Source organism: Mixophyes fleayi, chromosome 1 (assembly GCF_038048845.1).
Source record: "Mixophyes fleayi isolate aMixFle1 chromosome 1, aMixFle1.hap1, whole genome shotgun sequence".
Lineage (NCBI taxonomy): Eukaryota > Metazoa > Chordata > Amphibia > Anura > Limnodynastidae > Mixophyes > Mixophyes fleayi.
The window spans coordinates 249135393-249150534 of record NC_134402.1 but is presented as its reverse complement, the minus strand read 5'-3'; the positions used below and the strand labels follow the sequence as shown (position 1 = coordinate 249150534).

The following is a 15142-nucleotide window of genomic DNA, read 5'->3' as shown; positions in this document are numbered from 1 at the left end:
GGTTCACTGCGCATTTCATCTGCTAATTCTTACCATTGCTGACCAGTATTGCTGAGGCAGCTGCCTTGTCAAGGTTTTATTGAAAAGTTAGAGCTATAGGAGTTCTTCTTTCTCAATAATAAGCAGTGATAGAAAACTAGTCTTCTCTCTTATTATTAATAAATCGTCCCGTAAAACTGAGGATAACAAACACTCCTCTCCACCGCCAGTCAATCACAAGCTGCTTCCTACACTGGTCATTTGTGATTTGCTGATGGTGAAAGGGAGTTCCCAAAAATCCTGTCTTTGATAATTTTGCAATCAGCCTTCATAATGAGCAGGTGGGTCATTTTCATAAGGGATTTTACATTTGTCTCTCTTACTCAATTAAACATTTTAAATTGTCATGTGTGTTAAATTTATCTTTTACACTTGTAAAAAATGACAAGTGGCCTTAAGGGCACTGGTACATTATCCTTGGACTACTGGGTTGCCACTCCAAGTTCCCAATCCTATTAATTATGCGAGCCCCAAGAGCTTGGTTGGAAGCCTCTCTGAAGGTGGGAGACTAGGGGGGAAGGGGGGGGGGGGCGGCAGTAGATATACTCAATCTGCACTGAACAGGCTGTGGATGGTTTACAGGATAACAAGGAGACCCCACTCCTTGTGGAAACCAGCCCAGGCAGTCTAGCACTGCGGCTGGCTTAGGATTTTGGTAGGGGGCATTGCTGCTGGGTTTTTTTGGCTTTGTGGATGAGAAAAATTCTCCTGGAAATAAAAGTAAGCAATTTTACGGACCTGTTAAAGCTGACGAGTGAAAAAGGTCTACGTAGGTGACTCAACTGAATAAAAATAGATTTAGGTAATGTGCACTCTTATTTAAAGATCATATCTGAAGGTAGAGAGCCACAGATCCACAAATAATTTTTGGCAAGTCAGAATTCAGGACAAATACTGTAGATCCTGCAGAATATGTTGGCTTTTCATCAACATTTATTGTATGAAGTGTATGTAAAAGTCAACATTTCCTAAACCACACAAGTACATGTCTTTAGTGAAATATAGAACATTCCACCAGTATTTTAAGTATTAAAACAATGTAGTAGATTTTACATTGTAAAAGATGATTAAAGTATATAATTAGGAGCAAGGAATAATATATTCCTTTCTATGAAACAGAAATATGGTGCATATTTGGTTAAAGGCCACTTTACTACATAATTCTATTAGCAAGCCCTGAAATTTACTGCACTTTAAGCATTGGTAAACAGCAGAAATGTATGACACTAACTTCAGCAACCTATGACTCATCAGAGAAATGTAATCAGTCTTTATCTTACCTGCGGCCTGGATATTATTCAATAAGCTGTGATCCAGATGCACTTCTCTAATGTTCTTCTCATGCCCTGAAGGCTCCTCTTTGTTTACTAGCACCACATGTTCTTTAGGTTTTTCATTGACCTTGAAACTATCTGTAGCAGCTTCAGTAGCTATGATTTCTGTCCCAACTACCATGGTTGATACTGCCTTGTCCTCCTGAGTCTTAAGCCTCTTAGAACGAGATCTAGTATGCTGAAGGCTGTAACGGAAGATACTGCTGTCAGATTAGAATGTCTGGCATGGATAAGATAAAAAAGCTTCCAACATAAATGCCTTTCACCTTAATAAACTAGCACAAAACTGTCATTTTTTGTGTGCTGATAGTGTTTAGAATTTATTATGTTACAGATCACAGGCCGATTCGGAGTCTTGCTAATCCTCTATCAAAGTTCTTCAAGTTCTATAAAGGTTAGGATAAACAACCTTCAGGACTTTGCTATGACAAAGGTGAGCATGAATATAACCAAAGAAAATGAGATCATAAGTTGTCACTTGGTACAACACTTTAATAAAAGACTTTGAATTGATAATAGAAAGGTTTTACACGGAAGCATTCAGCAATAAGATGTTGTGAGTTACATTAAAACACATGTAAACTGATATTTATTCAGATGATACAATTTATACAATAACATTTAAGAAATATACCCAGAGCAGCCATAAGAGGGGTACAGGGAGTACAGCAGTATGGTGCCCAGCAGCGGAGTGGGGCCCCACCAGCTCTGGTCCCAAAGAAATTTATTAGGAAAGGGGCCTCCGCACTGAATTAAGGAAGGTAGTGGGTTCCATTTCTAGTCAGCAGCTGCTCCTGAGATGTGAGAGGTGGTGTGGAGAGAGACCTCTGTGCGTAATTAAAGATGCGGCAGCAAGCCCCCTGTAGGCACCATGTTTGCCGCCACTACCAAGATTTTGGGGCCCCACAGCTGCCGTTATTTGTTCCAGTCCATGCCTCCAGGTGCCCAGCTCCCGGGCAGAGAGACTCCGTGCAGCATCGCTGATGTCATGTAATTAATAACATCACAGCGCTGTCAATTGCGAGGAGCCAAAAGGAAACAGCAAGAAGACACAGAGAGGTAAGTAAACTACTGCAGGGGTTGGATGGTACCAGGGATGGGGGGTGACTGTAGAGAATGGGGTGGGGCAAATGTTGGCTGGAGAATAATTTAAAAATGAAGATGGGGTGAGAGAAGGAAGGAGGGGGGCCTTGTCTGTTACATTTGCACTGGGCCCCACAATTTCTGATGGCAGCCCTAAGTATACCTACCTTTGGTATTTGGCCTATGCCCTTACAGATGTAACTGATGCAAGATGCAATAAAAACAAAGTTCTCTTATGGCCCTAAGCCAAGGTGCACAATCCACTTTGTTCGATAGACAGACATACCATTCAAGGACTTGCACGCATAAGGATAACAGTGCTCGACTTCCGCGGGTGGGAGTCTGGGCTTTCTGACTGTGTGAAGGAATACCAACACAGTTTAAAAGGGATTTGCATTAGGGCTCATTAGTTATAAATCAAGAAGACTAAGCATATATTAGTTTGCCATTTCAGACCCCATATATAGTGCTAAATATATAAAGTGTTCCCCTGACTGGATAGTCCTCAACAAAAAACTAGGATGGAACAACATGTTAACCTTGACACGATTGTAGGTATAACAGTGGTCCCCTGACTAGATAGCCTGCGTCCGAAGACTAGAGAGGAACAGCTTCTAAACTTTTACATGATTGCCAGTATATCAGTGGTCCCATGACTAGATAGTCCTTTACAGTTAGCTAGGGTGGACGCCTTCTTAACTTTATCTTGATTGTAGGTATAACAGTGGTCCTGCGACTAGTTACCACATGACAGAAAACTATGGAGGGACAACTTCTTAACTTTCACATGACTCTAAGTGTGCATAATGTACAATTGTTGCTGTGTTTTGTTTATTAAATAAATACATATACTTATTTACATATTTTAGTGATTACTATGCAACCTTCCCCTTACCTGTAATAACTTGTTTTATACTATATGGCATCAAAATAACTAGTGTTTCACATATATTTCATCATCATGAAACCACACACTGATTATGTTAGAAAATAATCATTCCTTGGTTGAACAATCCATTTTTTGGTACACCCCATATGTTCTCAATGGGATTTAAATCAGGGTATTCTTAGAACATTGAAGCATGTTTACTTTTAGTTATGTTCTTCACTTTCTTTAAGAATGGCAAGGAGCAAAGTAATGCTAGAAAATCCCACCACCATTTTGAAAGTTCTTCTCCATATCTGGAATAGCTATGCACTTGAGAATATCACACTTTTTTTTCCTGGGTTCATTATTCCTTCAATGAGAACAAGACTTTTGGAGGAATGTTTTACTCTCTGCAAAATATGAGTCAATTGAATATGTTCCGTACAGCAACGTTCTGTAATCTTTGTCCTATCATAACTAATCCAAGTTCTTTTTGGACCCACGGTAGGCAGAGTTGGAAGGAGTTACTTTTTGATCGGTCTTCATGCAGTTCTTCCCACATATAGAAGTCAAAAACAACTAGCACACACACACACACACCAGCTGCTTAGTGCTGTTTGTAAGTCCTTGCTTGTTTTATCTGCACAAATAGTATTTTTTTCTAATCAATAGTTTATCAGTTTGCAGAGTTTTACATTTCCATCCAGTTTTCCTCTTCAGTTTCGGTGACACAGTTCTAGTTTAATTAAGATTTTTTAAGCGGCCTTGAAACATAAGATTTACTGACTCTAACAGAGACGACAAAATCACAAGCAATCATTGATGTATGCCTTTAAGAGCTACAATTTTAGCTCCGTTACTAGATGTAACATCCATACTGAACAGAGATGCTCGGGCTCGGTTCTCCGAGAACCGAGCACACCTGAACTTCGCAGATCCGAGTACAGAGCCGTCGGCTCGGTACTTATGCGTGCCCTCAGAAGTGAAAACGAGGCAAAATGTCATTGTTGTGTCGTTGGACCTCGCGAGTTTTGGATTCTATAAGTACCGCCCTCCACAGAGATCTGGTGCCATTTCAGAGAAAGACACAGAAGGAATAGCACTGTTCTTGGCAGTCTCTAGTGCACTTGAGCAGCGTCATATCTAAAACAGAAAGAGGAGGGGTGGAAGTTTTCTTTTAAGTCTCCAGTGACATTCTACCGAGATATAGCTCACACAGAAACTGAAGAGGGCCAAGTGTTGTTGCCAGTCTGCAGTCTACGTGCCATTGCTCCATTGTAATTGTCAATGCTGAAATAAAAATAATAGGGCTAGCAGTATTCTTCAAAATCTGCAGTCACGTTGTACTGTGTTATTATAGCTCACACAGAAACAGTAGAGGTCCCAGTCTTGTGGCCAGTCTACAGTCTACATGCCATTGCTCCATTGCTAATTGTTAATGTAGAAAAACACCTTTTACCTTGGTAAAGAAAAAAAAGACCTGTAATCCAGGCAAGTAAAGTGCAGAAAAAAATAAAATTGCCAACATGCCATTCTACACATGCAGTGGCAAGGAAAGAATCAGGCCTTCATCTTTCTCTATGAGTGCTAGTTCTGCAACTGTCACTGAGACATCTTCTTGTAAGGTCAGTCATGACGAAGCAAAACCTTGTCATTCTGACTCCAAAAGTGGTGCCCAAATACTTTTACGTGTAAAAGCCGAGCTGGAAGAAAACAGTAAGACATTAGAATAAAACTTAAGTTCAGATTCAGAAATGACACAAATCCCTGAGGAGAGTATATCCACGAGTGTTTTGTGTAAGCCTAACCTTTCTGACACTGTACCAATAAATAAGTCTCCTTTCAACATTTCTGCAGATGTGTGAATGAGCAGCCAAAGGGTAGCCAGTGATACACAAATTGAGGATGCCACTTTGGAATTGCAACAGGATGAGGGGGATAATTGTGTATCTGACAATGGAGCAAAGTATCATGAGGAGTATGATATTGTTTGTGTAAGTAATGCACCAGTGAAAGAAGTTCTTGCATGTGATCAGAAGGCCATTGTCATGCCTGGTCATAAGGCAAAAAATTCCACCTCTTATGTGTGGAATTATTTTTACCCAAATCTAGCCAAAAATTCACTAGCCATTTGTAGCGTTTATAAAAACACAGTCAGTAGAGGTAGGGACCTTAACCATTTAGGAACCTCATCCATGTTACACCATTTTAAGCGAGTTCATGGCAAGCTGTTGGGAAAATCTGAAACTAAACTAAAAAAACAACAACAAGCAGTCCAGCATCAGCTAGGTCCCTTCTCGGCACCTGCAATCTACACCCACAACACCTTCCTCATCAATATCCTCAGTAGCGATCGGAGTTAGTCCTGCACCCAAGTTGCTAAGGCTAGATGACTACTCCACTATCCAGGATTACTCAGAAGAAATCTTGAGCGTTAGTCCCTCTGCTGCTGCTAGGGGTAGATCTTCATCCCAGAAGCAGACCAAGAAGAAGACTACTAGTAGTTTACAACAATTGACTGTTAAACAATGCTTTGCAAAAGGAAGCAAGCATGAAAGCTGCCACCAAGTCGCAAAATGGATCACAGACGCCATGGCGCCTATGCTAGTGGTAGATCTGCTGTCACGGGCACTAGGAGTCTTTGCCCAGGATATCACCAGATGATGATCTTACCAGAGTAGTGTGGGTTACACAGTGGTCTTCTGGTAGCAGGGTGACTAGCGGAACATATGACTCAGCAGATGGTGAGAGAATGCAAATAGAAAAGTCAATGACTAGCAGCAATCTGGTTAATGATTAGGTAGATATGAACGCGAAGATCTTGATGGACGTGAAGAAGTGCAGGAAGGTAACAGGGAAGTCAGTGGTCTGCGTACAGCAAGTTGTACCACTGCTTATGGTGAGAGGACTTGTCCAGGTGCAGGTAGGTAGCGGGTAAGTCAGTGGTCTGCATATAGCAAGTTGTACCACTGCTTAAGGTGAGAAGACTTGTCCAGGTGCAGGTAGGTAGCGGGGAAGTCAGTGGTCTGCGTATAGCAAGTTGTACCACTGCTTATGGTGAGAAGACTTGTCCAGGTGCAGGTAGGTAGCGGGAAGTCAGTGGCCTGCGTATAGCAAGTTGTACCAGTGCTTAATAGGTGAGGAGGTGTACAAGTGTTGATGAGTGGAAACAGAGTGTAGGCACTGAGAGTACAAGGAACTTGATCCCAAACAATATGCACAAGTCTATGTTGGTGTGGCAGGCGCTGCTTGACAGAGACGAATTCACTACTGCATATGTATCTCACGACTGAACAAGGAGGTAAACTTCTCAGCAGATATGCGGAGTAATAACACAGTCTCAGGGAGATAGAGGATTCCGTGGGTAAGTGGAGAACAGTCCAAGCGGATATGCAGTAAACGAATACAGCCAATAGAAAGTAAGCATACCGCGGTTCAGTTGAGCAGGCTGTCCACGAGAGGATACAGGAACAGCTGAGCGGCTGCACGCCAGCACGAGTAAAGAAACCACAGGTGAGTGGTAGCGGTAATCAGGGTCTGGGTCAGCACACAGGCAGAGAACTTGACACGGGTAGAACAACGATGAGCAATGCAGGAATCACTGGAGATAGCGAACACGAGTAGAACACTGGAGGTAATAGCGGACTGGAAGCCACAGATGATTAGAGCAGGAATCAGCAGGGGACTGAAGACATAGTAGAACACAGGAGACTTGTAGCGGTCTGGAAACCGGCAGGAATCAGCAGGGAACTGAAGACATAGTAGAACACAGGAGACTTGAAGCGGTCTGGAAACCGGCAATGAGTTGAGCAGGAATCAGCAGGAAGCTGAAGACACGGAGAAGTACACAGGAACACCTTCAGAGACTCACAGGGAATGAGACTCCAAGATCAGGCAATGAGGTAATGAACACAGGTGCTTTAAATAGGGAGCATTGCCTGATCAACCAATTAACTAAAAGCAAAGGTCAGAAGAGTTCTTAGGAACTGCACATGCGCAGGACCATCAGGATGGCGGGCGGCCACGGTTCAGGATAGGTGCTGGCAGGAACACTGGAGAGCCACGCACCAGTGAAGAGGCACTCACGGTCCGGTGAGTGACATCTGCGTCCAATATCCACTATTAAATGCAGGTGGTTTTAGACAGTTAATCAAGGTCTTGTGTCCCCGTTACCAAATTCCATCACACCACCACTTTACTAGAAAAGCTATTCCTCAACTCTACCAGAAGGGTCATAAAAATTTAAATTATTGGGCTACAAAATTCCATTCTACCCACTGTACACTTAACCACAAATATGTGGATAAGCGTAACTTGGCAAACTAAAGCTTATATGACTGGGACAGCCCACTGGGTTGGTGATTCGCCTCCACCAGCAGCAGCATATACCCAAGTATGTCACATTTTTCAGATGCAGGCTACTTTGTGTATCACCAGCTTTACTAAGAGGCATACAGCTGACAATCGGTTACAAAAACTAAGGGATTTCATTGCAACATGTTTTATCCCACTTGGACTCTCCTCAGGATATGTCATTTCTAATAACGCTACCAATATTGTGAGAGCATTACAGCTGAGCGAATTCCATCACATTCCCTGTTTGGTTCACACAATAAACTTGGTGGTGCAGAGCTTTTGAAAAAAATGACAGGGACATGCAGGAAATGCTCTCTGTGGCCCGTAAAATATATGGACATTTCCGTCATTCGGCAATAGCATGTAGGAAATTGCACCAGCTACAAGAGCAATTTAATTTGCCCTGCCACCAACTGAAGCAAGAGGTGGTAACAAGGTGGAATTACACCCTGTATATGCTTCTGAGGATTGAGGAACAGCGAAAACCCATCCACGCTTACTCCACAAGCTATGACATTGGGAAAGCGCAGTAGAGAATACTTTCCGTGTTGTGCAAGGTGCTAAAACTATTCAAAATAGTCATCTGTAAAGTGAGTTCAGACACTGCTAGCTTGAGCCAAGTGACTTTTGGAAAAGCAGCTTGTGAAACTTAAGGAGGAGATGAAAAAAAACAATTACGTATTGTAGATCAAGTACTTTATTTGTTTCGCCAGGATCCAAGAGTTATCAAAATCATGAAATCGGATCACTACATTTTGGTGACTGTGCTTGATCCTAGGTTTAAGAGCTATGTCTTCTCTTTGTTTCCAACTGACCCAGATCTCAGATGCAAGGAGCTCTTGGGGAGCAAGATAACAGCTCAAGTGTTACGTGACAGGACGGCGTCTTCTCCTTCAGTTTCTCACTCAATTGCTGCTAGTATAAATCTTATAAATCTTGAGATGCAAGGAGCTCCTGGTGAGCAAAATGGCAGCTGAAGTGTTATGTAACAGGATGACATCTCCTCCTTTAGTTTCTCACTCAACTGCTGCTAGGAAAAAAACTTAGCTTTCCCAAGATACCCAGTGATGATGCAGATGACTCAGCACAACATTTTGACATCTGGTCTGGTCTAAAAGAATTGACCAAAAAACGTGACACCTCTGCTGTAACTCCACCTGATCCTACTTTCAACATCCAAAAGGATGGAGGAGGATTATTTTAAAGTCACAACAGACAGTCCCTTTACATACTGGGAGAAAAAAATGCAATTTGGAGACCCATGTACCAACTCGTTTTGCACTACCTAAGCTGTCCACCCTCCAGTGTGTACTCGGAAACAGTTTTCAGCACAGCCAGGAACCTGGTCAGCGATCGGCGTAGGAGGCTACTTCCTCAAAATGTGGAAAAGATAAAGTTCATAAAAATTAACTAAAATTTCCACGAGGAAGGTCTTTACTGCCGTTTACATCAAAATACAGAGACTTCTGTAATGGTGGATTCCAGCGGTGAAGAAATAATAATGTGTGAGGATGATGTAAACACTGATGAGGGTGAGGATGATGACAACAACATCTTTCCACAGTAGAGTTCATTAACAGCACTGTAACCTTAGGTGCCTTAAGCCCATTGTTAGCTGGTTTTGTGAGGGCCCAAACAAACCAAGCACTTCAGCCACAAAAGTGGCACTTCTTGTAGCTGAAGTGCTTGCTTTATTAAAGTGTGCATGTCCTTTTTAGGATCCAACATAAGGATCGGTGGGAGGGCCCAAGGACAATTCCATCTTGCACCATTTTCCCTTTCAGCTACTGCTGTGTGCCAATGTTACCTAGATGTGCTATATACTGAGGTGCGCTTTGAAAATTGCAAAGATACCCATTGATGATGCAAACGACTCAGCACAACATTTTGACATCTGGCCTGGTCTACTCTAAATGAATTGACCAAAATTCATGACACCACTGCTGTAACTTCACCTGATCCTACTATCAACAAGGAATGGTGGATGATTATTTTTTTATTTTTTTTAACGGTATAAAGACTACAGTTTTATTAACAAAGAACAACATTGCTTGAAGAAGTAATCCAAGAATGGATATCTAAATAGACGTGTATATGTATTACTCAAACCTTCCACTTTGCTGCTGCTTCATCAGTATTGCACAAAGTGTTTGTAATCTTCACTTTACATCAAAGGTACCTAGCTATATTTTATTTTTTTGGGCATTTGGGCTGATTCAAGTCTCAGTGATGACCTTGCTTTTGCTGTGAATGTCAGTAGTTCTTTTTAGCGATTGTCTCTGTTGTAATTCCACGTGATCCTACTATCAACATCCAAAGAATGATGGAGGACTATTATTAATTATTTTGAAAAGTATTGTAAAGCAACGGGCATGGTGATGTTACAACCCCTTAATCTAATCCATACCTGAACTGCACTTTTCAGCCATGTTGTTATCAGGAAGTATCAGTGAGGTAGCTATTACGTATCCTTGGAAAAGTACTTCAGGGGTTAAATTCCACCTCCACAGAGAAAACTCAGGAGTTAAGTGAATTAAGCTATCATTGTTATTTCTGTTTGCTCCGCATTGTCCACTAGTGAGCTCTACAGCCAGCCAGGAGCCAGACCCAGTAGGAGTCCCCTGATTGAAGACACCTGGGAAGGTAGGGAAGGGGGGGGCTGGATAATATAACTAGCCCACCAATCAAGACCTTTTGCAACTTCACTGGGCAGGCAGATCCCAAGGGGGGATTAGGAGGTGATAAAAGAGGCTACCCTGGACACTGTTGTGATTAACTTTTGGCCAAGAGGTGATCTGCCGCCAGACAGTTGCTATGGAACATATCTCACTGGATTTATTTGAACTGATTTCCTGCTTTGTTGGACCTGCTATTGTTAAGGGGACCATGCTGTACCTATCCCACTGGATTTATTTGAACTGATTTCCTCACTTGTTGGACCTGCTATCGTTAAGGAGACGTGCTGTATTTAATCCTGTTCTGCAGAATAAATCATTCTTCTATTTTTCCTCTAATACTGTGTCTGAGTGATTTAGGAACCACGCATCTTCACAGGTATAAAGACAACAGTTTTATTAAAAAAGATGTTGCTTGTAGAAGTAACGTAAACTTGGATGTCTAAATAGACGTGTAAATGTATTGCTCAAACCTTCCACTTTCATCAGTATTGCACAAAGTATTTGTAATCTGCACTGTACGTCAAAGGTACCTAGCTTTGTTTAAATTTTTTAGGTATTGGGGCTGATTCGAAGCTCAGTGATGACCTTGCTTTTTTCTGTGAATTTCAATGCCTCTTTTAGTGCCTTGTCTGGAACAAGAAACGATATACTCATGTCAGAGTGATCACAGCCAATTTTTGGACAGCTGGAGAATTTACCCTTGTGAATTTTGCTTTAAATTAGAGATGCTCACTGACCTCCATGTTTTGGTTTTGGATCTGGATTAGCTTCGGGATTTGGTTTTGGTTTTGACAAAACCGCCCTTGCATGTTTTGGTTTTGTTTAGCTATTTTTTACTAAATTTCATATTGTTGGGTAAAATCACATAATTTCGCTATTATTTTGTACCTACATTATTATTAACCTCACTAACACTAATTTCCAGTGATTTCCATTCAAGTTTAGGAGAGGTAGCATGTACAATTGATCAAGCCAAGCAGTTCATCCACAAGGAGTGGCACTTTTGTGGCTGAAGTGCAAGTCCAACATGGCCCTCCCTAAACAAGCTAACGATGGGCTTGTTAGAGTATTGGCAGAAACACACATCAGTGCCAGGAATGATTAATGAGTAAGATGGAATTGTCCTTGTGAAATGTTGGAACTTACAAAGGACATGCACACTTTAACAGACCAAGCACTTCAGCGACAAGGGCTGCCACTTTTGTGGCTGAAGTGCTTGGTTTGTTTGGGCCCCCACTAAACTAGCTATCAATGCCCTAAAGGCATGTTAGACCAACAGTGCTGTGAAATGAATTCTACACTGTCAAGATGATTTTGTCATCATCTTCAGCATCATCCTCACTCTCATCAGTGTGTACATCATCATCATCATCATCACAGACTATTAATTCATCTCCGCTGGGAAGGGAAGTGTCAGTACTTGGATGTACTGGCCTTACTTGTGGAAGATGTAGTTCATTTTGATAAACATCATCTTTTCCACAATTTTAGGAAGTAACCTCCTACGTCGATCACTGACAAGGTTCCGGACTGTGCTGAAAACTCTTTATACACTGGAGGGTGGGCAGCTTAGGTATTGCAAAGCAAGTTTGTACATGGGTTTCCAAATGGCTTGTTTTTCCTCCCATTATGGAAAGGGACTGTCTGACATTTCAATTTCAATTAACTCTTGAAAATAATCCTCCACCATCCTTTGCATGTTAATAGTAGGATCGGATGGAGTTATGGCCGAGGTCACACTTTTTTTGGTAAAATTTTTCAAACCAGACCTCAATGTCAAACTGCTGTGATCTGCCACCTGCGTCATCCATGCTTGTCCTTGGAAAGTGCAATTTCTTACGAGCAGCAGCTGCCTGAGAAAATGAAGGAGGAGACGTTGTCAAGCCAAGGACCAATTTAGCGGTCAACTTGCTGACCAAGAGCTCCTTGCATCTGTTCAGATCTCGCTCATTTGAAAGCAAAGAATCGATGTAGGTCTTAAACCTAGGATCACGCACAGTCGCCAAAACATAGTGATCCGACTTCAAGATTTTAAAAACTCTTGGATCATTGCGAAGCGAATTAAGTACTTGATCTACAAGGACAACATACTTTGCGGAATTGCTTTCTTTCATCTCCTCCTTCAGTTTGTCAAGCTGCTTTTCCAAAAGACGAATTAAGGGAATGACTTGGCTTAAGCTAGCAGAGTCTGAACTCACTTTGATTGTCACAACTTCAAATGGTTTCAGCACTTTGCACAGCACAGAAAGGATTCTCCACTGTGCAAGACTGAAATACATTCCCCCTCCTTTCCCAATGTCATGGCTTGTGCAATACGCTTGTATGGCTTTGCACTGTTCCTCCATCCTCTGAAGCATGTACAGGGTAGAATTCCACCTTGTTTACACTTAAGTTGCTTAAGTTGGTGGCAGGGCAAATTAAATTGTTCATGAAGCTGATGCAATCTCCTACATGCTGTGGCAGAATGCCGGAAATGTCCAGAAATTTTACGGGCCAGTGAAAGCATCTCCTGCACCTCACGGTTATCTTTCAAGAAGCTCTGCATCACCAAGTTTATTGTGATGGAATTCACCCAGCTATAATGCTCGCACAATATTGTTGGCGCTATCAGTGGAGAGTCCAAGTGGTATAAGCCATGTATCAATGACATCCCTTAGTTTTTGTAACAAATTATCAGCTGTGTGCCTGTTAGTGAAGCCAGTGATACAAAGAGTAGCCTGCCTGTGATAAATGTTACGTAGTGGTGTACATGCTGCTGCTGTTCCTGCTTGTGAAGACGAATGACCAACCCAGTGAGCTGTCACAGTCATGTAATCTTTGGTTTGCCCACTTCCACTTGTCCACATATCTGTGGTTAAGTGTACAGTGGGTAGAATGGCATTTTTTAGCCCAATTAGTACATTTTTACGAACGTTCTGGTACAGTTGAGGAATAGATTTTTTTGAAAAATGGTGTCGTGATGGAATTTTGTAACGGGGACACAAAACATCAATCAACTGTGAAAAACCAACTGCGTTTATAGTGGATATTGGACTAGGATCTAACACTAGCATAGCCGCCATGGCTTCTATGATCCGCTCTGCGACTGGGTTACTGCTGTCATACTTGCTTCCTCTAGCAAAATATTGTTTCACAGTTAATTGTTGTAAAGTAGTAGTGCTCTTCTGCTTGGGCTGCTTATAGGCGGAAGATTCAGCTCCAGCAGCAGCAACGAGACTAACGCTCAAGAATTCTTCAGAGGAATCAAGGATAGTGCAGGAGTCATCGAGCCTTACCAAGTTGGATGCTGTGCTAACGCCAATCGCTACTGAGGATATTAATGAGGACGGTGTTGTGGGTGTAGATTGAAGGCGAGAGAAGGGTCCTAGCTGATGATGCACTGCTTGTTGTTATTTTTTTTACCATAACTTTCAGTTTCCCCAACACCTTGCCATGAACTTGCGTCAAATAGCGTAACATGCATGAGGTTCCAAGATGGTTAAGGTCCCTCCCTCGATTTACTGCGGCTTTACATACACTACAAATGGCTAGACAACTGTGGTCAGGATTTGGGTACAAATAATTCGACACATAAGAAGTGGCTTTTTTGGTCTTCGGTCCAGGCATGACAATGGCCGTCTTCATATCACGTGCCAGAACTGCTTCCACTGGTGCAAGACTTACACAAACAACTTCATGCTCATCAACATCCTCATTAGCGCCCTCATCAGCTACAAAAATATCCCCCTCATCCTCTTCCAATTCCAAAGTGGTATCCTTAATTGGTGTATCACCGGCTACACTCGGGCTGCTCCTTCACACATCTGCAGAAATGCTGAAAGGAGGATTCTTTATGATTACAGTACCAGAAATGTCGGGGTTATACATAGCACTTGTGGAATGACTCTCCTCAGGGATTTGTGTAATTTCTGAATCTAAACATACAGTTTATTCTCATGCCTTACTGCTTTCTTCCAGGCACAGCAGAAATGCTGAAAGGGCCCTTCTTTATGGGTACACTATCAAAATGGTCATGACTACACATACCACTCGTGGATGAACTCTCCTCAGGGATTGGTGTCATTTCTGATTCTGAGCATACATTTTCCTCTAATGCCTTACTGTTTTCTTCCAGTTCGGCTTTCACACATAACAGTAGACTTGCACTACTTTTGGACTCCGAATTACTCGGTCTTGCTTGGTCACGAGTGACTTTACAAAAAGCCGCCTCAGTAACATTTTTAGATCTCGCATGAGATCTAAAAATGAAAGGCCTCATTCTTTCTTTGCCACTGCGTTTGTAAAATGGCATGTTGGCAATTATTTTTTTTATCGGCAGTAAACTTTTCCGGGATTACAGCTCTTTTTCTCTTCAACACGGTAAAAGGTGTTTTTTTTGTTTTCTTTTTTCCCTGACTTCAAAAGACTATGTACTTTTACATAGGCTTTACCAGATGACATACAGGGATAACTACCATCAGGACTGGTGGCAACAGCTGCTTGCTGCTCCTGCTCATCTGTGTACTACTGTGAATCCATTTTAATAACACCGTACACTTTGTAGTGCAAATTCAGAAAAATACAGTGCAATGACTGCTATATTAGGATTATCACCATCCTATTTCTATTCTATCACTTTGCCTGCTCTATACTGTGACCTAACCCTTCTCTGTCGCTCTCTCAAATGGCGCTAGATCACCGTGGAGGCAGGTATTTATTGATTCGAAAACTTGCGCGATCCTAGATTTGACGACGTCACAATGACGTTTTGGCTCGTTTTGGAATCCAAATAGGCGCGAGAGTAC

The 15142-nt window shown here is 42.0% G+C and overlaps 1 protein-coding gene across 1 annotated transcript in view; it reads right to left on the bottom strand.

Moving 5' to 3' along the window:
- Positions 1–15142, bottom strand: part of KDM4C (lysine demethylase 4C) — a 458533-nt gene that overhangs the window by 193867 nt on the left and 249524 nt on the right. The window contains exon 10 of the mRNA XM_075209347.1: positions 1320–1558. Coding sequence (XP_075065448.1) covers positions 1320–1558 — 239 coding nt within the window. The remainder of the gene's footprint in view (positions 1–1319; positions 1559–15142) is intronic.